Below are 23,722 nucleotides of genomic sequence, written 5' to 3' on the forward strand. Positions count from 1 at the left end.
TGCATTTAAAGAGCTTTTCTTCAAAATGACGTATATCCATTTTGGAATATTTTGGGAAAATTACATTTTTGTATTGGGCATTCCATTGCATTGCATTGCAAAATGCATTTTATATGGGTTTAAAAAGTTTGTTCTCAAAATATTTGAATGGCAAGAATTCGCACATAAATGATAGAACTTATGAGAAGTCATTTCCAATAATAAAATGCAAAAGTTAAAAATGATGGATACGTCAGTTCACAACCAGGGGCATCGCCAGATCTGTTTTACAGGGGCACGTGCCTGGGTATTGATTTGCTGTGCTCTGGTATGAGTTTCACACACACACGCAAAAAACGTATTGCCTTGGAATTTAACTCGTTTAGCGTATGGAGTAATCCACAGAAAGGGAACAAAATAGCGCACATGCACTTACTTGCAATAATATAATTAATTTACAAGCTTTTAAAAATAAATAACGGCAAAAAAACTTTGTTTGCTGCTTCCACACTTGCATTATCTCTCGGTGCCCTATGGTGCCCCTGTACAGCATTAGGTCAGCTGACGCCCCTGTTCGCAACGAAACTCTTCATTTACTCCTTACGATACTCCTGTTCTAGCTGAAGCTTCTCCGTGTTATTGCTGAGCATGGTGGAGTCATTGCAGAGTTGCACTTTATCAAAGAAGTTAAAGTCGGCAACGTAGCGCCCCCTGGGGGTGGTGAAGAGCAAGTGCTTAAACTCGTAGCCCCACATGATCTCCTGCGGCACGTAGGACGTGCGGGTCTGGCAGGTGGCCGCCGTCGACTCCATGGTGGCGTTGAGCGTCACCAGCAGCTCGAAGTCTCTGGTCTGGAGGTTGTCGGCGGTGAGGCCCGCCATGGGACTGCTGTGGTCCAGCACGTGGTAGAAGGTGAGGGGCAGGCTGAGGAAGGGACACTCCCCGCTGCTGTCCAGCTGGAACTCCACGTTGGCCTGCTGGATCTGCGTCTTCTCCCCTTCCTGCGTGACGTAGGGGAAGAGCAGCTTGCCCGTCAGGTGGCACTGGATCAGCAGGCTCTTGCGCATGTTGGCCACGCGCAGCATCAGGCACAGCTTGCCCTCGTGCTTGCACACCACGGCCGACTGGCTGAACTTGATGGTCTCGGCCCTCTTCTTGGGCCGCGCCAGCTTGGCCAGCAGCGCGCCCGTCACAAAGATCTCGGCCAGGCCCGTGATGACCAGCTGCGCCACCAGCGTGAAGATGGCCACGGGGCACTCCTCGGAGATGTAGCGGAAACCGTAGCCGATGGTGGTCTGCGACTCCAGCGAGAAGAGGTAGGCGCCCGTCAGCGACTGGACGTTCATCACGCACAGCGTGTGGTTGAGGGGCAGGTCCTCCTCCAGGTCGCCGTTGGCCATGCCGATGAGGTAGAAGAGCACGCCGAAGATGAACCAGGTCAGGACGAAGGTGGAGGCGAAGAGCGTCAGCTTGTAGCGCCACTTCATGTCCACCACGGTGGTCCAGATGTCGTGCAGGTAGAGCTTCACCATGCCCTCCACGTTCTCGATCTTCACGCGGTTGTGGCCGTCCTTGGACACCAGCCGACGCACGTAGGCCTTCTTTGCGGTCATCCTGCAATGGCAAAAAATATATATATCATTTACATAGATTTAAAGGGACACTGTGCAGGAAATGGTCAAAAAAGGTACTGCAACTATGCTGCTCATTGAAACTGGGCTGCCTATTGCCAAATTTGATCTTTACATGAAAGTTTACTAAGTAATAAACAAATATTTTCTAGTATGGTCCAAGTACAGTCATTTTTGCAGCTAAAAATGGCTATTTTTGGAAATTCAAAATGACGGACCATGGAGAAGATCCCCCTTTTCATGTATGAAAAGTGCAATTTTTCCAGTCATAATGATTAATTAGAATTTGATGGTGGTGGTAAGTATTCATGCAAAAGGTAACATTAGTGAATGGGCAGCATGAATTCTGGAAATAAAAAACTAAAAATCTCCCACAGTGTCCCTTTAACCCTGTTACATAGATGTTTGATGATAAAGTACACTTGACTTGACTTGACTTGATTTAAGCCTAATGTTGCGTATACTGTACGCTGCATTGACCTCCTAGGCGCCTGGAGCGACATACGGTAGACGCTGCATTCAGGCTCTTGAGATTTGAGTTTGAAAACACCTGACACGAAACCAACATTTGATTTGAAAGGACTACTACTCTGTGTACAGTCTACTCAATGTATAGTAATAATACCAGAGAGAGTAGAGAGAGAGAGGTTCCATTGGCCCACTGTTTCCGGGTTCTATTATTGCAAGGGGGAGGGGGGGGTGGGTAAATCCCCCTTTAGGCAGACCTAGGCAGACCTAAGGACTGTTCTATTCAATGCTAGGAGTATTATGACACGCCCCTTTAGGCAGACCGTAACCTGGTCATGTTATGTGCCCATAGCAACCTATTACATTGGCATATCTCTATATACTTAAAGAATCTCTGATAATACTTCAATACTCCTGACACCATGCCAGTATGGGCTTGCGGATGTCATCATGTTATTATAAACAGAACATAGTCTCTAAGCCACACCCACAACTAAACCTTACATCAGTTTTTCAAGCATCAGTATTTCAGATGGCAAATTGATTCAATTCAGTGCTTGGGCCCTAAAAATGCCAATGTTTGCACAATATGAAAAGCTTGTATCAGTAATCAGCCCATCAGCCCCATCAGTCTATGGGGTTGGCCCTGCCAAGGCTTAATGGTAGGGCACTCGTCTGCTATGTGACTGACCTGGGTTTGATTCCGGCCCAGGTCCTTTGCCGACCCTTCCCTGTCTCTTTCTCAAACTGTCCTGTCACTAATAAGGTCCAAAAGACAAAACATTTTTTTGCCAGTCATTATTTTAAAAATGCAGTTTTCAGTTCTCAGATGCCTCTTTAATCATTTGCTAAATCTAAAGTCTTGTTTAAAAATTCAAACATTAGAGAAGTCTGTTTGCCAGTAAACAGTTGCTGTCTTAAGGTTAAATTGTAAAGAAGGTCAGTGACGCAAAAAGTATCTAAGTTACAGCAATTCAGTGGTTCACTTACTGAACACTTGATATAGCCTACAGTAGACTACAGATATACACTATAACACACACACACACACACACACACACACACACACACACACACACACACACACACACACACACACACACACACACACACACACACTTTAAGCACTTTTTTAAAACTAAAAGCCTCAGATAAGATCACTCATCAGTTGCATAACCCCTTTATCAATCTAACAGTTTAAATTCAAAACAGTTCACTTCTGTGATTTTAGGGACTTACCTTTTGATTTTGGATTTCCTCACAGCGTCTGTAATGTGTTGTCTTCTGGATACACTGAAATTAGGACTCGCCACAAGTCAACACTCTCTCTCTTAGTGAAGTTTGAATTGGACTTTAGTCTAGAGTTATTGAGGACAGCTAATGGGCAGCGCAGGTGTAACGGGAGAAAGGCCCCTTGAGGAAAGCACCGTCCTGTGTGTCCCTCTACCTGCCCGTCGGGTTTCCTGTTCAACCCCTCCTCCTTTTCTCCTCCTCTTCTCCTGTTCTCCTTTCTTTTTGGTAAGCGAGGGGCCAAAGCCATTGTTGTTAAGAAGTACACCTTGTTTTTTTATGGTGTTGTTGTCCCTTTCTTCTCTCGCCAGGGGATTGTTGTCACTGGATACACATGCCCTGATTTACTGTCCTCTGGCCAAGGAAGCTCTCACCTGTGATGTGTTTGGGATTAAGCTCGTGTTCAGAAAGCACTTAGTGAAAGTTTTATTCACTGCGAATTTCAATTGGATTTGAAGTTCCGAGTTTGGATTAGCCTTTTCAACAAATAGTGTTCAGGGTCATTTCATTGTGACTGTACCAGGTAATCAGCATAATAGTAATATACAATTTACTATTTATTGTTTTGATAATAATGATAAAAATACATACTACTGTATATATTTACATTATAATTTATGACATGAAGTTGATTCAAATTGCATGCAACACTAAATGCAATGCTTTGGCTTTAATTTAAACACAGTCACAGGATTCTGTCAAAGTAGGCTTACAGTATCTCTTTGTCTATGAACTCAGTAAAGGTGACCTCAGTTACATATTGTCTGATGGCCAGAGCACTGCCATTGTGAAATCTATTGTGTTTAGCATGAGAAAAATCTTGGGTTCACGCCAAAGTATTATGACTATTTCATTTCCCGCAAAGAATTGTAATGGGGAACAATAAAAATAAACAATAATCACATGCACATGTTGCATTCCTTTAATATAGGGTAAGAAAGGAAGTCGCGTCTTCAACACCATATTTTCTGCTTGACTCCAGATTGTCATAGTTTCACTTACCGGTATTTCATGAATTTCTTTATTTATGTTATTGTCACTTAATGCATTGCACTCTAAAATGACAGTCCCTTCTTACGCATGGTGGAAAGTTACACGTTTGCCAGAGAAGTTAATAAATGATGCCGGCTGAGAAGCTTTGGGCTCATAAAGTTTATGGTTATCAAGCAGCACATTCCTTCCTTTAATGTGCAACATGGTTAATAGGCCTATTCCATGACAAACAAGCAGATAAAACCTACGTCTGCGTTTAGAGTCAGGTGTGGGATTAAGAAACGAATGACATGCCACTTCTGAAACAAAATGGCCAATTGCCTTCTTACTTTGTCCACTTTAGATCATTAGATACAGCTCACATACTGTAACAGCAGGTCACAAGGTTTTATAACCCAAGAAGGACCTTGTTTAAAATTTGAACATGGTAAATTGGCATTTGAGCGTCAATGAAACTAACCACGAGATGTTTTGAAATGAGATGAACTTGTGCTTTATTCTGATGTTTGTGTCGATGTATTTTCTCTGTTTTGTTGTTGTTGTTGTTGTTGTTGTTGATGTTGTTGTTGTTGTTTATTTTTCATTATTAGTTTGATGCTACAAATGTCAACAGTTCAAATCCCTCTGTACTGACATGATCATGAGGGGTTAACACAAAGGTGTAGGTTTGGCTTGAAAAGTGGTGGGGACATTTCAATCGCAAATGGTCCGGATATGCTGTTTTTGCATTATATTTGTGAAAGAATGGTAGGGACAAGCTAGGTTTATCTGGAAAGTGGTGTGGACATGTCCCCCCTTAAAATTACACCCATGGGTTAACAGGCCAATGGATTCCCAAACCAGAAACCCTCCTCTCCCACACAAGAATATTCTCCAGTACTGCTCCTGGTGGCTTTAAATACTGTAGACCTGCCAGGGGTGCCTACCAACAGGGGGGGGGGGACAAAGGGGACATTTGTCCCTGGCCCAGGGAGAGAGGGGGTGCAGAATTGGGCTCCTCATTACATTGTATCTATTGGGCTGAGGGGGGGGGGCGGCTTTCAGATGACTCTGTCCTGGGCCCGGCCAAAGTTGTCCACAGCCCTGAGGCCTACATACAGTACACCTGTGACTGTGTTAATAATGCACATTTTGCATAACAGCTCTGGCCTTCTTGTATGAAGTGGCCTGCCTATATCCTATAAATAGGACTACACATGTTAAGATTATTATTCATTCATGCCTTGCTCTTAATGGATGCGTATGAATAGGCATTGTAGCATGGCTTTTGTGCAGAGGAGTTTGTTAGGCTACGGGAAGGCAAAGTCAGTCCCTTTTGCTAATTGTTATCACACAGGGCACAAGTCAAGATAAAATCCAACCTATATAGGCCTATTTAACCCTGTACAGTGTGGACAGAGGACAGCCTGTTTTGTGCAGAGTGTAGGTTAGGAACCCCAAAATAGGTCAAATCCCCAATAGAGATAAATTGATGTGAAGTAAATCTTTAAATGGCCATAGTGAATAGCTAGGGGAGTAAAATAAAAAATAAAAAAGCTATAACACACACCAAACTCCTGAAATCCTGTTTTTGTGACGCTGTTTTCCATGGCGTGCGCAGATTTTTAGGCTCCTGTGGCGCCACCACATGGCAACGTTTGTAAGTGACCAAAGAAGGACATTATTCCCTCATCACAACAGTGAAGGCGAAGCCAGTAGCATCATGTGCTAGCTCAGCTGTGTGTGAAGTTTTCTGATTGGAAGACGCCGACGGCGCATTTTGGGCACATTTCACTCCACTTTGTTTTAGGCTGTATGTAGGCTACATTTGCGGGGTTATGGCATATAATACAATGGCTCCAAATAAAAAAACTGAAATATACCATTCAGAGAAGGCTAATTATAGTCACTATACAGCCTAATAATGCCCCCTGAAATACAAATTAAGACCGCTCCCTCACAATAGCCTACCACAGAAATGTCAAAGAAGACACGTAACTATAGGCTAGCCTACTTGTAGCCTGGTTATGAAAAAGAAAGGGCAAGCATTCAATCGAGTGTTTATGTTGTCGGATTCTTCGACTGACTTTCAGCGTCTTCATAATCACCACCTGCGCGAGATTCGACTCCCCCCACCCTGCCTCGCTCTCTCGCTCGCTCATGCACGCGTCTCGTCTCCTCACCAGTCCTCCCACCCTCTCTCCCTTCTCAACAAAGGAGGACATGACAGGATGACATTAGATGGATTTTTCCACGATATGAAGGGGGAATTATTACATCCACATTACTACATTCGTCACACTGAACAACATTGTATTTAACAGCATGGAATTTCGAAACTAACTGGAAACCATGGATGAATGAAAGCGCGGTGTCTCATTATCAGGTAGGGGAAACTCTAAAACCCATCTGTCATTTTCACACTCGTCAAGGTTTAAGACCATGGCTCATTTTGTTCAGCAAATATGGATACCAAGACTAAGAGGTGAATGAAAAAGTAACCTATGTTACATAATGTGATGGGAGACAGCTTGTTGTTGCATAGTCTATAATCAGCTATACGCCAAGTTTTTAAATCATCTGGATAAGCTGTTTAATGCCCCACATTTATTTGGCCAGAGGGGTTGACTGAGCTAGTGTGGTCAACTGATAGGCCCAACAATCTTCCCAGTAATCTTAAATCGTCATTTTTTCGATTTTCTTCCTCGGGTTATACCCCAATTAGACTAACAGCCCCCATTGCATTTAAATAGCCGTCTGGAACAGCCAGGTGAAAGTACGGATCCCTCAACAATCCTCTCTAAGGTCCACGTCCCTTGATTTTTTATTTTATTTTTCTCATTAAAACAAGCGTAATTTCCATTTGGCCCGGCATCATCGCGCGTGAGCAGTTCCATCAATTTCATCAGATCAGGCAATGTAGCCTGTTCCCCACAGCCTAATTCACGACGCGCCTCCGGAGACTATTTTTGCGCCTGAGCATTCTCTCAGGTCCCCTGTGCGTTCTCTCCTACGCCTATGATGTTTAGGTCACTCATTTAGCCTTCATGTAAATACACTGACCAAATAAACGCCATATGTGGCGGTTTTGTAATGTAGGGTATAAGCTAACGATGTGACATCTGTTGTGCTCTGGGGAAGAGCACCAGCCATCTCCATGGCGACCGCGAGATCTTCCATCAAAAATCATGAAGTGTGTGAGTGTAGCTTTCTTGGTGGAGGAGCACGGCTCGATTTCTGGATATAAGCGCAACATAGAGTGACGCACACAGTAAAAATAAAACCTGCTGACCTACGTTTTTGGATCCCCTGAGGGGAGAAAAAACACTCATAGATGTCGTTTCAATGTGAGAGGACATGGGTCTTTTTCTGTGAACTGATTTAGGCTACCGTACAACTTGTAGGTCTGCACATGTTTTTTTTTTTTGCTGTGCAAGTTCGGGCTGACAAATGTTGGCTTCTAGCCCACCTCTTAGTCCACGTCAGGTCTTAAAAAAGACTGTTCTGATTTAGCCGGATTCGAACACAGAAATGCGTAAACCCCATTTGGCCAGCAGCAGGTTCTACCAAGAGGGAGAAAGCACACTGTATCTACTTCAGTCTACAGTGTGCAGACCATGGTGAGTAGCTGACTGCGATACTGGACTTCAGTATAGGGTCGTGTGAGGCCGAGGTGTAATGTTCTGACTGTTGATGTATTTTTTGCTACCTGGGTCAATGCATGACATACTTAACATGTAACTGATGTGCATCATGAGGTTGCTAGCGGGACAGGTCCACTCAATCAAGGGCCAGGCGCTCGCTTGTGTGGGTCCCTTGAGTTGTTTCCCTACAATTGATTCGATCAGCATCTGTGACTGATTATATGATATTTACGGTTATAGAGTAGGCCTAGGCTAAACGACAAAAAATGCAACGTGATTTCAAGACTTGAAATGAAATGTGCTTATTTCTTCCTTCATTAGGCTATACATAAGCTCAAACTCCATCAATTTGGTTGTGGATGTTGTGCCATTGTGGCCACTAGATATCGAACGTTTTAAAATACAGAACAGAACAGTTTAGTGATGTGTTGAAGGTGTTTGGTGATGTATTGAGCCATGGCATATCCCATGTCTTGCTCAGTGGGGCTGGGGGCGTGATAAAGGCAAGAGGTAAAACCAGGAAATGTGCCACTGTCAGGTCATCACCAACGATTCGAGAGCGCGCGCCGCACGTAGAGATGATAAAAAACCCGGAGGATCCGGTTGGAGATCCGGGTAAAGACCTCATCCGAACAGACCGGATGGCTGTCGTGCATTGATCCGCCAAAGGCGGGTCAGACGGCATTTCATTAATATGTCAACAAAATGGCAGTTACAGCGCGAGAAATTGTGAAACCGGAATATATCCTCTTTAGTTGACTACAACAGCCATTCTCTAATCTCCCTAGTAGCCTATGCTGTTCAGTCACGAACACTCACTGAGTAAAACTGAACCAACTCCCGCCTCGTCATTCATCGAGCCTGTTTGATCCGTCCAGCCTACGTTGTGGCCAATTGAGTGTTTGAGTCGCGGATCCCCGCTCCCTATGCGTGTGCTTCTGACTCTGTTGAGGTCTACATTTTAATGTTAATAGTGCTCTGCCAACGCTTTAACATCTCAGTCTGTAGGCTACTCTTAGGGAAATTATAGTCTACAGACATGACTCTACTATCACTCACTGCGTTACAGCGTAGGCTATAGTCTTTAAAGCCACTGCTGCTGTCACTCCCCTCGTCCGAGTCACTCAGCAGCGGCGCCCTCGGCGACTCGGTGAGACGAATCCTGACTGAGTTGTTGGTAGCAGCGAATCCCCTACGGATCGGATCAACGCTTAAGTTTCGTTTTTGCCACGAGTGTGTGAGTCGCAAGGCAACTCGGCAGCGGAAGCGAGTGGTCATCTGCTCGCCTCCTGACTGTCCCTGCTCAACTAGACTTCTGCTCCCAAATGTTTGACGTTTAGTCTTCTTAAATACAAACACAAACACACACTATGTATTGCAAAATCAGGAACATGCCGTTTCACTGCTGCCAAAGGCTGTTCGAGTTGTGGAACATGTTTAGTGAGGAGACCCAGGTGGGTCGGATCGCAGCATGAGTTTAGGAACTGTTACATTCATAAAGTGAGTTTTGTTGATCAAACTGTCTTACTCTTTGATTTATCAACGTGAATTGATAATTGGAACAACAAAGGCGAGGCGCATAGCTACTTAACGGCAGAAACGTTTTAAAAAATACATTATTTTTATTTATTTATATTTATTTTAAATAGATCCGTGTGATCCGATTGATCCGTCTAATCCGGGTACACTACTTGGAATGATCCAATCAATCCGGACGCCTCAAAGATTCGAGTTTAGCACCTCTAGCTGCACGCTCTGTAGAATCCTCGGCCAGCACCATGGACAGCGCTATAGGGGTTCTATGGGGGTTAGGGTAGTCTCAGGTCAGGGTCGTCGTGCCGTAAAAAAAAAAAAGAACAAACAAAAGATGCCCAAGGGTTGATGATATCATGTGACCAGGATGGTTGTCTTTTTGACATTTTTGACTTTAGACAAATCTGTTGTTATTTCAACTCCCGAGGTTACACACATGAATTAGGCTACACAGGCTACTTAGCAGTCACGTAGGCCTATAGCCCAATCCCATTAAATACACTATGTTGACCTTTATAATGTAAGGTATGTTTTGATGGCATTGCACAACCCAGAACATTTTGCAATACCATAGCGCTGACAAATGGCATTTCAATTCTGAACACAGTTCAGCAAGGGCAAATTAAAACTTATTTGCTATTTTCCCTAATTTGGTTTGACAAATCACTTGAATAGGCCTACATTAGCTTGAATAGTTCCTGGGACGGTTTAACATGACTGTGCTGCCTACTGGAGGTGGAAATGGTGGTGCTATGGTGAACAAGTCTGTTGCTCTGATTCATGCTAGAATTTTCCTATTGTGTGTAGAGGCTGCTTGTGAGAGTACCCGTGATGCCGCCCCATCCCCTTTACACTGCACCTGGCTTATGCATTGTGGCACACAGCACAGCAGCTAATTTGATGTGAGCTACCTTGTCAGGCTGAGAAATACAGTGCTGCTTGGCAAGGGGGAAATTAAGAGAGCTCTGGGTATTGCTACTTGGATGTTCTGAACAACCATTATTTATTATTTTATTTTTTTTTGTCTTTTTTGGCTTTATTTGATAGGACAGAGTGAGAGGTGGACAGGAAGTGAATTGGGAGAGAGACGGGGAGGGGTTGGCAAAGGTCAGCTGGGAAGTGCAGGGAAGTGCCCTACCGGTTGGCCATGACAGGGCCTCTTTTAAGTCTTTCAACGTCAAAATATTTTAATTAGTCTTGCCAGAAAGAAATGTATAGCTCAGTTTAAAGACAGAATATTAGTTCAGTTTGATTTTATACTGTACTTGCACGTTCAGTGGAACTGAACAGGGGATAAATTGGTCAATACAATAAGGCACATTTGACTCACAACTTCAGGATCCTTGTGTATGTGCTATCTATGTCTGAAGGTTGTTTAGGTGCAGTATGTGTATAATTTGTCATAATTCTGACGATCCACATCTTGTCAGGGACTGCAGGAAAGAAACATGTTAGCTGGAATGTACGTGCGTACATGCAACCAACACAATTTCCCACAAGGTTAATGCCTGACTGCAACCTACGCTGTTTGTGTCAAATTAATTAAGCTGAAACCATCAAATATGTGTTTATGTAAGTGTGCATACAGTACGTGCTTGTAGAATACTTGCAGTAAAAAATCTCTCGGGGGTGCTGTGGCACAGCGCGCTAAGCCCCCCACATTTGGGCTTGCATGCCCACCCATGGGGACCCCGGTTCGAGTCCGGCCGGGGTCATTTCCCGATCCTCCCCTGTCTCTCTGTCCCATTCGCTTCCTGTCACCATCTTCGACTGTCCTGTGAAATAAAGGCATAAAACCCACTAAATATATATTTAAAACATTATTATTTTTTAAATCTCTCACTGTAAAAGCCGCCTTGCATATGTAACGGAGGCCAACTAGCAGAGTGTGGCGTGGAACGTTCGTAAACCTCCCTCCCGAAGCCTCAATAGAGTCCGGTTGTGTTGGGCTATCGGACCGGCCCTTTAGCTCAGCGCGCTCTTACTGCGACTCCCATTGCCGAACCGATGTATTTGACGAGGTGGCAGGCTCGTGGCCCAAGGGGGATGAACTGTGCAGGAGCACCTCTGTCACAGTGGTGCCGTTGACCCGGATGGGAGTGAGGTTTAGGGGGGAGAGTGGAACGGAGGCCAACTAGCAGAGTTGGTGAAGAACATTAGTAAACCTCCCTCCCAAAGCCTCATACAGTGTCGATGCCTGGGGCTGGGGTACTGGTCCTTTAGTCCAGCGGTATCATACTTTGTCTCCCATTTCCGGACCGTTGCAGTTGACGAGGTGGCAGGTTCGCATCCCCGAGGGGGACGAACAGGAATACCTCTGTCACATTAAAGGCACTTTGCATAGGCCTATATCAGGAGCACAGCAAAATAACCCATATCACTTCACACGGGGAAGACATCTGCCATTTATGAAAATGTCAAAGATAAACAATTCTATTTGTGATAGAATTCAACAAAGCTGCCCAATGAGATAAGCTGTCATGTGAAAAACCTCTGAGTATCAGTTTATTAATCAGTGAGTTTAGTGTTAAATGTTCAACCAACCAACAAATCTATCACCAACACCTCCATCATTAAAATGGAATATAATAAGAAAACATGAACAGACATGAAAACGTTAAAAAAAAATCAATGCATGGGTCAAAGGCGGGGGTTTTCTATTGGCTCAGACATCAGGTGGCGGAACGGCATCTAATACCCATAAATTAATTAGTAATTGGAGGATGAGATGCCGCAATGAATATGCTTTTTAGATAGTCCACTAAAAATGAAAAAAAAAACCTATAGTGGCTCTGTCTGTCGTTGCACTGATGTGTGCTACTGCTGAAAGCTCACTAGCCACATACATACAAACATTCAATGAGCAATATAACAATCTTCTGCTTTGGAACAGCGAACTGGATGTTTCCTCTGAAGATTGATTACATTAAAAACACAATGGTGGCACTTTTGATGATGCCCGTCTGGCTCGGTCAGGCAAAGATCCAGCAGATATCTATGTATGTCTGCTGTTGTCCAGTCTTGCACTTTATATGTCTGTATGGGTATTGTCAGGGGTGGAAAAGTAACTTATTACTTTTACTCAATATTGTACTTGAGTAGCTTTTATGAATACTTTGTACTTTTTAAGTACATTTTTAAATTAATACTTTTACTTGTACTTGAGTACATTTTGACCCAAGTACTTTACTCAATTACACTGGAACCTGGCCTGAGTACTGAGTAAAAAAACAATTGACTGAGAGACAAAATGCCGTGCACAATAATGCCACAATCCGCCAGAAATGAAAGATTGTGCAGGATGGCACACAGCATTTCCACTATTTTACTATCTTGTATCAATGTATTGGATGATGGCTGGTGCCAAGCAAGAGATAGAGGTTATGGAGGACGATATTCAAGAAAAATAAACATGACATTCTCAAGAGGAAAGCTAATTAAAAGTAACTAAGTACTTTTTACTCAAATTACATTTTAAGTGAAGTACTTTTTACTTTTACTTGAGTAGATTTTTAGATAGGTACTTTTACTTGTACTTGAGTAGAATTTAGGCAAAGTAAAGATACTTTTACTTGAGTACGCATTTTCTGTACTCTTTCCACCTCTGGGTATTGTATAGGTAGGCCTACTCTAGGTGGAATGTATGCTTACTGTCTGTGTCTAATTGTCTATGTCCACACCTAAAGTCTATGTCTATGTCTGCAGGGGAAGTAAGAAACGTAATTTCACAAATTCTTTGTATGACCAGCGCATGTAAAGAAATTGACAATAAAGGTGACTTGACTTGACTTGACTTGACTTGAAGATGCCGAGACATGATTAAGTTGTGTGAGTGTTTTAGTAGAGAGGTTTCTGACAGTGACCTTGCAGGCATGTTGCTTCCTTCAACTCTCTCTGTGTGTCTCCACGCTGTTCTGTTCAGCTTAATTGCAGGAGTCCTGCAGGCACAGGTAGAGCAACCTGTTTAAGATTTAATGAGAGCATTGCTCAGCTGTAGCCCTTGGAGGAAAATCAACAGACGACTTATTGGAGGACTCCTCGATTTCACAGTGAGATGTTGCTTGCCACAGTTGCTTTTACCGACTTGAAATGCCTGAAAAGAGAATGCTCTGAGCTCCCTTGTGGACCGCACGTTGTCCAAATGGGTAACATGAAGCTGTTGAAAATCTAGTCATGCATCAAGTTAATGTATACACCAGTGGCGTGAACAGACATTTTGGGGAGCAGGTGTTGAAGGGTGGGACAGGGGGCATGTGGAATTTCCGGCAGCCTTACTAGGTTGTAGTAATGAGGCCAACACTATCATGATGTAATTCCAACCCCCCCCCCTCCCAAAAAAAAAAAAGAAAGGCCCTGAAAAGTAAGGGGGGGGGGGGGTGTTGCGCTCCATGCGACTCTCCTCCTGATTTTTTTCTCCTAATGTGGCTCTTGAGGAAAATATAGTGAGTATCACTGTTGTAGTGGATATATATTCTATCAGGGCATTATTGTCATATGCTTTTGATTGCCAAGCATTTGTAGATGATTGTGTCAACATGGACCATAGAACTTTGTGCCACAAGAAAACTTAAAATAAAAAAAGAACTGTCAAAAAGGGCATTTTTTGTCCATTGGGCAAAGCTACCTATCTCTGCTGCACGCCTTTAATGAACACATACAGCGACAGGAGATGGTTATTCTACATCAAGCTTTCTTTTGTAGGGCTTTTTCACCTTTATTTTTGACAGGACAGTGGAGGAGGGACAGGAAATGAGTGGGGGGAGAGAGAGAGACGGGAAAGGATCACCAAATGAATTGGGTCGGAATTGAACTCGCCGGGGTAGTAACCCAGTGCCCTACCGTTAGGCCACGGCAGGGCCTATACCAGGTTTCCTTGACTGCAGCATACAGTAGGCCTGCACAGATGTGCACAGTGGTGCTAATACTCCTGCCTTCAAGTTTTGGCAAAGGACGCGCTCAACTTCTTGGAAAAACTAAAGTCTTTGGGTGCGCGATAAAATGTACCAACTTAAGGAAGAAAAATCCACACTCACACCACGCACTGATGAAGGCTTGATAGCCGAAACGCGTTTGCTTTTTGGACATGGTGGTAATATAAATAAATAATGAGACGCAGTTTGTGAGTGCGGATTTTTCTTCCTTAAGCTAATGCTCCTGCCCCCTTGCCCCTCTGGACAAAAAAATGCCCTTTTTGAAAGTTCCTTTTCTATTTTAAGTTTTTTTTTTTGTCATCTTCTACAAATGCTTGATAAGCAAAAGCATGTGACCATAATGCTCCGATATAATACCTATATACTGTAGCCTCTATGACCTAGAAAGGCAACCAACCAAAGAAGTGTTTATAGTTAATATATATATTTTTAGGGGCTTTTATGCCTTTATTTGACAGGACAGTTAAAGATGGTGACAGGAAGCGAATGGGACAGAGAGACCGGACTCGAACCGGGGTCCCCGTAGGTGGGAATGCGAGCCCAAATGTGGGGGGCTTAGCGCGCTGCGCCACAGCACCCCCAAGAAATGAAGTTTTAAACCTGGTGGTACAGCGCACCTTATGAGGCTACATTGTCCAGGACCACACACAGTACAATACACATACAGTACGGCAGTGGTTCTCTAACTTTTCCCATCATTCCCCCCCTCGGAAGGTCTGGATGCTTCCGAGCCCCCCAACAAAGATGGACTGCAGTGGAATGCAGATGTGTGTTCATTTCCTATATGACATTTAATAATATAATGTTCATAATTACGTATATAATGCTTAAAACGTATTGACTTGTTGGCAAGACAGGAAATATTTTCTTTGGGGGGTGAAAAACCCCAAAATCAGATGTCACACGCCACACGCCCCCCCTGTGATGCCTCCGCGCCCCCCAAGGGGGCTTACGCCCCACTTTGAGAAACACTGCAGTACGGTACAGATGTACACATTAGCATACCTCTAGTACATGCGAACACTCACACTTCTCGCAGTGCGAACACTCACACTTGTCCTCACAAGGCGAGTGATTGTGTGAAGTTTGTCTCTCACGTAGGGGTCGTGCAGGGGTGAACCTTTTCTGGCACACTGATTCTGATGATGGACAGAAAGGCAGACACAAATTTGTTCCGGGGTTTATCTGGAAATATACAGCATGTGTGTAGGTGAAGCCGTTTGTGGACTTGCCCCTCTCACTACCATGACTATACAGCCCTCTCTCTGTAGTTGAAGGTGTACATAACTGTGTTGACGGTTATCTAAGTTATGTAAAGAGCATTGTATCAGAACGGACATCTGAACAAGCTGTTGAATCACCGAGCTTCTGCCAGGAAAACTGCTTTTGAATGCTAAGACTTTGAGGCCACAGGAAAAGGATTATTTACAGCAGTGTTTCCCAACCAGGGGTACGTGTACCACTAGGGGTACGCGAGCACACCTTAGGGGGTACGTGGAAAAATGTAATAATGACAATTGAATGGGGGAAAGACATAGATAGCATTGGTTAGGGGGTACTCATGGTCCATGGTACAGAAATATTAAATAGGATTGTTCTGACATAAGTAGCAATACAATAATAGTAGTAGAGTTGAGTGTTAGATGCTTCATTCAAATACTCTCAATACAGTAACCAAAATAATTGTTCTGCGTGTCATCAATGCAAGGTATTTATTCAAATATTCTCAATACAGTAACCAAAATAATTGTTCTGCGTGTCATCAAGGCAAAGTACTTTATTCAAATATTCGCAATACAGTAACCAAAATAATTGTTCTGCCTGTCATCAATTCAAGGTTCTTTATTCAAATATTATCAATATAGTAACCAAAATATATTGTTCTGCGTTGCAACAGAGTGGGATTTCCTAAATGGGTGTGGCTTTTTACATTTTCCCCATTGAACTCAATTCATTCTGATCCCTTGCTAGTCTCTGAAAGGGGCATGACAGATACTAGCAAAGAAAGTAGATCTAACAAGAAGCGTCATTTTGTTTCTTTTCCGGTATCCACTTTATGTCGGGTGAACGCCCCTTTAGGAGACCTTCGGTTAGGAGACCTTCGGAGTCCTGAGGTTGAGAATCAATGAAGTCCCCTTAGCGCTGTAGATGGCGGTAGCACTAGCACCCGTCGTGTGCAAACACCACGAAAAGAGAAGAAGAAGGAGGGACAACGCCCCCTTAGGAGACCGAATTTTGAGCACTCGCTTTTGCATTGAGTGGGCGTGTTTCGAGTCCTCTTTATTAAATATCCAACCTCTTTGGATACTAGACATTGGTATGGGATAGGCCTACATGGGTTTCCTGTTTGTAAACAGTCGCTGGCTGTGAACTCTTCAGCCTCTGATTTGATTGATTGATTGGAAAAATGCGCTCACGTGGTTGGCTGCTTAGCATCTTGCCCCTCCTCACATTACGGAAGACCTATCTATAGCTTAGACCCTTACATCTGATTCAGGAAGAATCTCCTTATAAACCACCTCCTCCTTATCCGTCATCTCTGCTTTGTTATTGCATAAAGAAATTCTTAATTTGTTGACATGTATCACATTAACATACTGTCACACATACTGTAGGCATAGGCAGCATATGAATTGGCAACAAATGACATTTAACTGGCATTTCAGGACTGCCTTTCTGCTGGCCTTTTCATGTCACGCAGAAGCTGAACTGTAATGAATCCTTTCAACGTTGTCCACAGAACACCTGTCAGAGCTTATGTGTTGGGGTTGTCAGACACAGTCCATAGACAGTACAGACAATGGACTTAGGGCCTTTCCCATCTCTATTTTTCTACCCCTACCCCTACCCCTACCCCTTACCCCTCCAAACGGTGTCTGCCTGTCCGAACTCCTCCTTTTTGAGGGCTACAAAGCCTCCCCCTTACCCAGGGTGGCCGCGGGTCCTTAAAAAGTCTTAAAAAGTCTTAAATTTCATTTTCGCCAAATAAGGCCTTGAAAAGTCTTATTTTGTCTTAAATTTTCAACCTAAATGTCTTAAATTTGTGGAGCTTAATTTAGGGAGTAATAATTATGTCAGCCATGTGATGAACTTCACGACGGAAATCGAGAGTTGTAGCCATGTAGTGTAATTTAGAACGCATTATTGAATTTTATTTAGTGTAAAGTTTCATTGTGTATAGTTTTGTGCTTTCAAACGGCTACATTAATGTAAATAACCAATTGGTTTTTGTGCTTCATTTGAACCTGTGTATGATCTTGCGAGTTGGTCCTAATTTCATTTGGAAAATGGTATTGAAAAGTCTTAAAATGTATTAATTTTGACTTGCTAAAACATGTAAACGCCGCGAGTTGGTCTTAATTTTATTTGGAAAATGGTATTGAAAAGTCTTAAAATGTCTTAATTTTGACATGGTCAAACTTGTAGACACCCTGCCCTTACCCCTACCCCTCTGCCGTAACGACTATTGAGATACCCCTACCCCTACACAAAACGGAGGGGGAGGGGTAAGGGGTAGGGCCAAGGGGTGAATTGAGATTGGGACTTAAACTTTAGCCATGCTAATAGGAAAGGAAAGGCCAAACTGAAATCAAAAGCACCAGAATGATGTAGCCGTAACTATACAGGACTATACAGCATCGCTATACAAGCATGAGGTACAGGCCTGCCTACTTCATATGTCACTCACTATGCAGTCACGGCTGAAATCCGTAATACAAGCATCACCCTTTATCACGTTTCTGTGAGCAACTTCTTCGAGGGATGACAGTGGGGTTTTTTTCCCTCCATAAAAAGCAAGCTGGAAATATCTCACAAGGGACCTTTCGCTAAATTATATTGGGTTAGTATGTCAGGGTGTTCCCACAGTAAGTTTAGCCGTAGTTTCTGAGGTGAAGGAGTCCATCAAAAATCACAGGGAGGGTTGCCTCTTCAATGCTAGCAGATCAATAGGGTGCTTTAACAACAGATACTGGACAAGGTCGCAGTGTCCTTGAGAAAGACACAACGAGGCATTGCATGGGGGCCGCTAGGGGGGGGGAGTGGTACAGATTCTAAGGGCCCAAGCACTGAGAGGGGCCCTTAAGGGGGCCTAAGCACTGAGAGGGGCCCTTAAGGGGGCCCAAAATTTGAATCTTTCATGGGGCCCAACATTTCTGGCAGCGCCCCTGAGGCATTGCCTTGAGTGTGTGAATGACTGACACACAACACACACAGTTCAACTGATATACCGTATGCAATATATTGCCAATGCACGTACTATTTAATTTCCGTTTTGGTACTTCCTGTTCAAACATATATTCGGTAATGTCTGCTGACCTGAAATGTATATTATCATGCCGGTGGTCAAGTGATTGTGACACAGCGCAGGAGAGGTCGTCAGCACCTATAGCTTCAAAGCCAGGGCACCTTACATGTGCTCTGACTGCTATAATAACAAAGAGCCGGGCACATTGGCATGACAGTCAGAGTACGCCCCCACACAAACCTAGTGATGTTCACGCCATTACGGTGACATGAAACCGTTAGACAGTCACTAGCATCATGTCATAAAGTATAGGATTTCAGCCGTGACTGCATGGAGAGTGACATATGAAGTAGGCAGGCCTGTATCTCATGTTAATGCTCATAGTGTAGAGTAGAGTAGTGTAGAGTAGAGTAGTAAATCAGGGTGGTGTAAAAATACTTATTTAGTAGGCCAAACACAAGAGAGTAGTGTGTAGTTGTGTAGTTGGAAACACAAGAGATTTACAAGGAGGCAGTTAGCCTTCATGTTACCACAGGTTTATGAGGAGTTTTGTTTTATCTGTTTACATGGGGTATGCTAACACTAACCACTGACCAGTGGTAAATCCAAATGGTAGCCTACTGCCCTGTGACTTTGATTTCACTCAATAGGCCTATACCTCTATGATGTAGCCTAAGTTAACTCCTCCATTAGAAGTTGTATAGCCTAACTCATCACAGCCTACAACTCAGTTTACATTACATTAAACTTATCTAATGCTTTTTTTCCAAAAGCAACTTAGTTATTACAGGCAGGGGCGCTGCCAGAAATGTTTGGCCCCATGAAAGATGCAAATTTTGGGCCCCCTTAAGGGCCCCTGTCAGTGCTTGGGCCCCCTTAAGGGCCCCTGTCAGTGCTTGGGCCCTTAGAATCTGTTCCACTTTTGGCCCCTAGCGCCCCCCATGATTACAGGGTATTGACTACAGTCCCTGGAGCAATGTGGGGTTACGTGTCTTACTAACGGTAGGGCACTCGTCTGCTACGCGGCTGACCCGGGTTCGATTCCGGCCCGGGTCCTTTGCCGACCCTTCCCTGTCTCTCTCTCCCCACTGATTTCCTGTCGAAGTCTTCACTGTCCTGTCTAATAACGGCAAAAGCCCTCCAAAATATAAAAAGAAATCTACACATTTGAGCAGTTACACCAGCCACATTGAGAAGCAGAAGCAGAATGACACAGCCTGAAATGCATAAAAATGGCTCCCAAACACAGAAGTGCAACAGTTCAACGAAACAGTTTCGCACACATTCAAGCCATCGCACATCATAAAAAAGACAAGAAAACAAAACAAAGACAAGATGCCTGATATTGTACCTAATGCCAAAACAGCTGTGTGCTCACATCGCCTCAATGAATCTCTTATAGCATAGCGTGTGTCATTGGGAGACTGCACCCCTGTGCTACTGGAAAGCCCAAACAATGCGTCTGCTCCTCTGCACACAACAGCTATGCAAATATGTCCATTTAGGTTGGCAAACACATTGGACTGTGCCTTTTCAAATCCTGAATCATGAATATTAGTAGGCTTTATTTTTTCATTTATACATCCATTGCTAGGGCGCAATGACACGGCTATGTGGCATCTGCTAGGGTTTTGGTTTGAATTTCAATGACTAGAGTTGTTGATTATGAAACTGATGTTATCATGCGGGAGCTTGGCACTTTTTTCCAATTTGATGTTTCCACAGACGTCGTTTTACTTTCGAAGAGTTTGGTTTGTGTTTTTTTTTTTCCATTTTGCATGCTGTGCTGGCTAGCTCAGATCTGAATCATCACTGTTACACCAGGGACACTCGTTCGATTGTCCGACCCGATGTAATTTCCCGATTCTCCCCCATCTTTCTCCCCCACTCAATTCCTGCCCCAAATGAAGGGGACCCCCCCACACACACCAAAAAAAAGCAAAAAAATGAAATAGTTGGCATAAACTAGTATCCGGACCCAGAGGAGCATCTTGCCACCAGGCAAGGCAAGCAGCCGCTTGGGGCCCCCAAGCTCCTAGATAGTGAATAACAGCCCATACTGTACTACAGTAGTGGTGATTTTGATGCAAATGTTCATTCTTTTGCATCTTCGCTTGGGGCCCCACCTGACCCTAGAATCGCCTCTGTCCGGACCCTGCAATAGGGTTAGGCCCAGCAGAGTAGCAAGAGTCCAAACCTGCAGAAACAACTTACCAGAGATTCTTTAAGTATATAGAGATATGCCAATGTAATAGGTTGCTATGGGCACCTAACATGACCAGGTTCTGGTCTGCCTAAAGGGGTGTGTCATAATACTCCTAGTATTGAATAGAACAGTCCTTAGGTCTGCCTAGGTCTGCCTAAAGGGGTATTTCCCCCCCTCCCCCTTGCAATAATAGAACCCGGAAACAATGGGCCAATGGAACCTCTCTCTCTCTCTACTCTCTCTGAACTTACTGCAGGAAAGTCAACAAAATGATCAACCCCACCCCCCTGAACAGCCTAATGAAGGTGACATATGCTGTCTATTATGTCTGCAGAAACACTACAGGGGACTGCCACTCTTCGTCAGATTGTCACTCTCGCTCCTCTTCACTCTGCTTGTCTCTTGCTATAGCTGTCACTTGTCCTGCATGGCCTCTTAGCTCCAAAAAGCCACATTATTTCCAACTGGTAGTATAAGGTATTCAAACCATGCGATCAAACCCTCTGATCTCAATATCAACTCCACAGCCACCATAACCATTAGGCTACAATTAAGTTCAACTCAATTCCATTCAAATTACTTCAATTCAATTCAGTTCAATTCAGGTCAAGTTTGCGCTATTGGCATGCCATTTTGCATCAGTCTTGCCAAATGCTTACAAAGAACAATGATTTACTGTAATAAAAAAAAAAATGAAAGACATGCTACAGCTGTCTCCATAGTTAAGAATGAGAGGAGGAGTGTGGTTGGAGAGGCTGTTGATGTGAATGTTGGCCTCAGGTGATGGCCCACTAGGTCAGTGAGAGAGAACTAATTAATAGCGTTAACAAATATTTACACATCTGTCCCCTAGAATTGCCCCCCCCCCCCCAAGGCCCTCACTACTGCTGAGTCACCGAGGCCATCGCGGAGGGAACTTACACAGAGGCAGACCATTGATACAATCATATTAAATTACATTCTGTCTATGAGTCATGAACAGGCTACCCCACCCCCTTCAATACAATCATTATCACTTAGTCAGATTTCAGAACAAACCAACTGAAATAGACACTGCTGAATCATATTACACTCTTAAGACACAACACCTGCTATACATGGGTTTGCAGTGTTTGTAAACACGATGTTATGAGGAGGGGCAAGACACTGGCAGCCAACCACGTGGGCTAATTTTTTGACCAACAGCGGTTTCCAACAATCAGAGGCTGAGTTGTGCGCAGCTAGTTTCGCGCAGTCAGGGGGAAACAAAAATTTAGAACCCATGTTTAAGTCTTTGTTTTTGCCAGCAAGGCAATGCTAGTGTCATTATGCCTTACTGAAGACTCGTAGTTAAAGTGATACTGTCCCATTTTTGGAAATAAGCTTATTTTACACCTCCCCTTGAGTTAAATAATAGGGTTTTACCGTTCTCCTATACTTTCAACCGTTCTCTGGGTACGACTGTGCAAATTTAACCTGCAAGCTAGCAATTAACATTGAGTCCTATGAGACCAGTTAGCCGCCAGCTGGTCTCATAGGACTCAATGTTAACTGCTAGCATGGAGGTAAAATTTGCACTGCCATACTCAGAGAACGGTTGGAAGTACAGGAGAAAGGTAAAACTCAACTATTTAACTCAAGGAAAGGTTTAATATGAGCTTAGGCCTACTGTATTTCCAAAAATGGGACAGTATCACTTTAATAGAATAACACAGTGCTCAACTGGTGGTGGAACCATACACATTATGAGGCTACATTACAGTACATAATGAAGGCACAAACTAGCTACTCTCAAGTCATTATCCACCAAATAAACTCACCATCACTAATTTAGGACAAATCAACTCCAATATGCTGAAATATTTGACAGAGACACTGCGAAAAAAGTTGAGTGTTCCATTCTGGCTTGAATAAGAAAGATTAAGGGGCACAGTCACAGTCAGAGACTTTAAAAAATGTAAAATGCCGTTTCTCTTGCCTACTGCACGTACAGTAGGCCAGTGTTTCCCAAGCAGGGGTACGTGAGCACACCTCAGGGGGTACGTCGTGGAAAAATGTAATTCTAACAAATACATTAGTGACATTGGGATAGAGGACAAGGCATAGAGCATGAGTGAGGGGGTGGTCATCATATGACAAAATGGCGTAGCCCCTTAATGTACGCCGTACCTCCTGAGGCCCGCTGTAATAGACATTGCAAGGTAACTACTATAGTACTACACCACTATCATGACAGTGCACGGGGCCTTTAGTAATACATTACAACTTGGTAATTGCCATTCTGGTAACAGCTCATTTATAATGCCGTGTCTTACAGTTTTTCTCGATTGGTTTGGCTAATTTCTCGAAACTGAGATGACATTCTCAAAACAACACGGACAAATCTCCAAACCAACTTACAATTTCCCACAACAGAATGGCATTTTTCATTGCTTTCATCAAATTTCAAATGCTTTGCACATGTTCCAACTGTTTAGTACATCTCAGCACATGGCTATATACAAGTACCCTACAGTTGACACATTGAGCATACATTTAGCACATTTTCCAAATAAATGGACCTTTCTTATCTAAACGAATTAGACAATTCTCAGTCTAATGGTTGCCCTCTCCAAAACATGTCAGCATGATTTCATTGTTTGAGTCATCATATGCAAAGTAGTCTACACAATTGTCAAAACTGTCAAGGACATAATATTTTAAGAATTTCTTTACTGTAAACAGTAAATTCATGACAGTGTTCAACAGGCCAGATGGTATTGTAACTTTACTAGTTTGTAGAAAATAATTTTACAACCGTGTACACTACAGTTTCCTCTGTTATTTGGCTAATTTCTTGACAT

General features: G+C 43.5%; 2 protein-coding genes across 2 annotated transcripts in view; one reads left to right on the top strand and one right to left on the bottom strand.

Annotated features, from left to right (window-relative positions):
- Positions 1–550: 550 nt before the first annotated feature.
- Positions 551–1,592, bottom strand: kcnj15 (potassium inwardly rectifying channel subfamily J member 15). Its single transcript, XM_063202378.1, has one exon. It carries the CDS (start codon positions 1,590–1,592, stop codon positions 573–575), a length of 1,020 nt encoding a protein of 339 aa, XP_063058448.1. The 3' UTR covers positions 551–572.
- Positions 1,593–6,674: 5,082 nt separating this feature from the next.
- Positions 6,675–23,722, top strand: part of kcnj6 (potassium inwardly rectifying channel subfamily J member 6) — a 45,291-nt gene continuing 28,243 nt past the window's right edge. The window contains exon 1 of the mRNA XM_063202917.1: positions 6,675–6,726. Within this exon, the coding sequence (XP_063058987.1) occupies positions 6,697–6,726 (30 nt within the window). The 5' untranslated portion in view covers positions 6,675–6,696. The remainder of the gene's footprint in view (positions 6,727–23,722) is intronic.

Source organism: Engraulis encrasicolus, chromosome 7 (genome assembly GCF_034702125.1).
Source record: "Engraulis encrasicolus isolate BLACKSEA-1 chromosome 7, IST_EnEncr_1.0, whole genome shotgun sequence".
Taxonomy (NCBI): domain Eukaryota; kingdom Metazoa; phylum Chordata; class Actinopteri; order Clupeiformes; family Engraulidae; genus Engraulis; species Engraulis encrasicolus.

Coding starts and splice junctions, on each gene's coding strand:
- kcnj15 (XM_063202378.1), bottom strand. CDS start 1,592: ATGACCGCAAAGAAGGCCTACGTGCGTCGGCTGGTGTCCAAGGACGGC.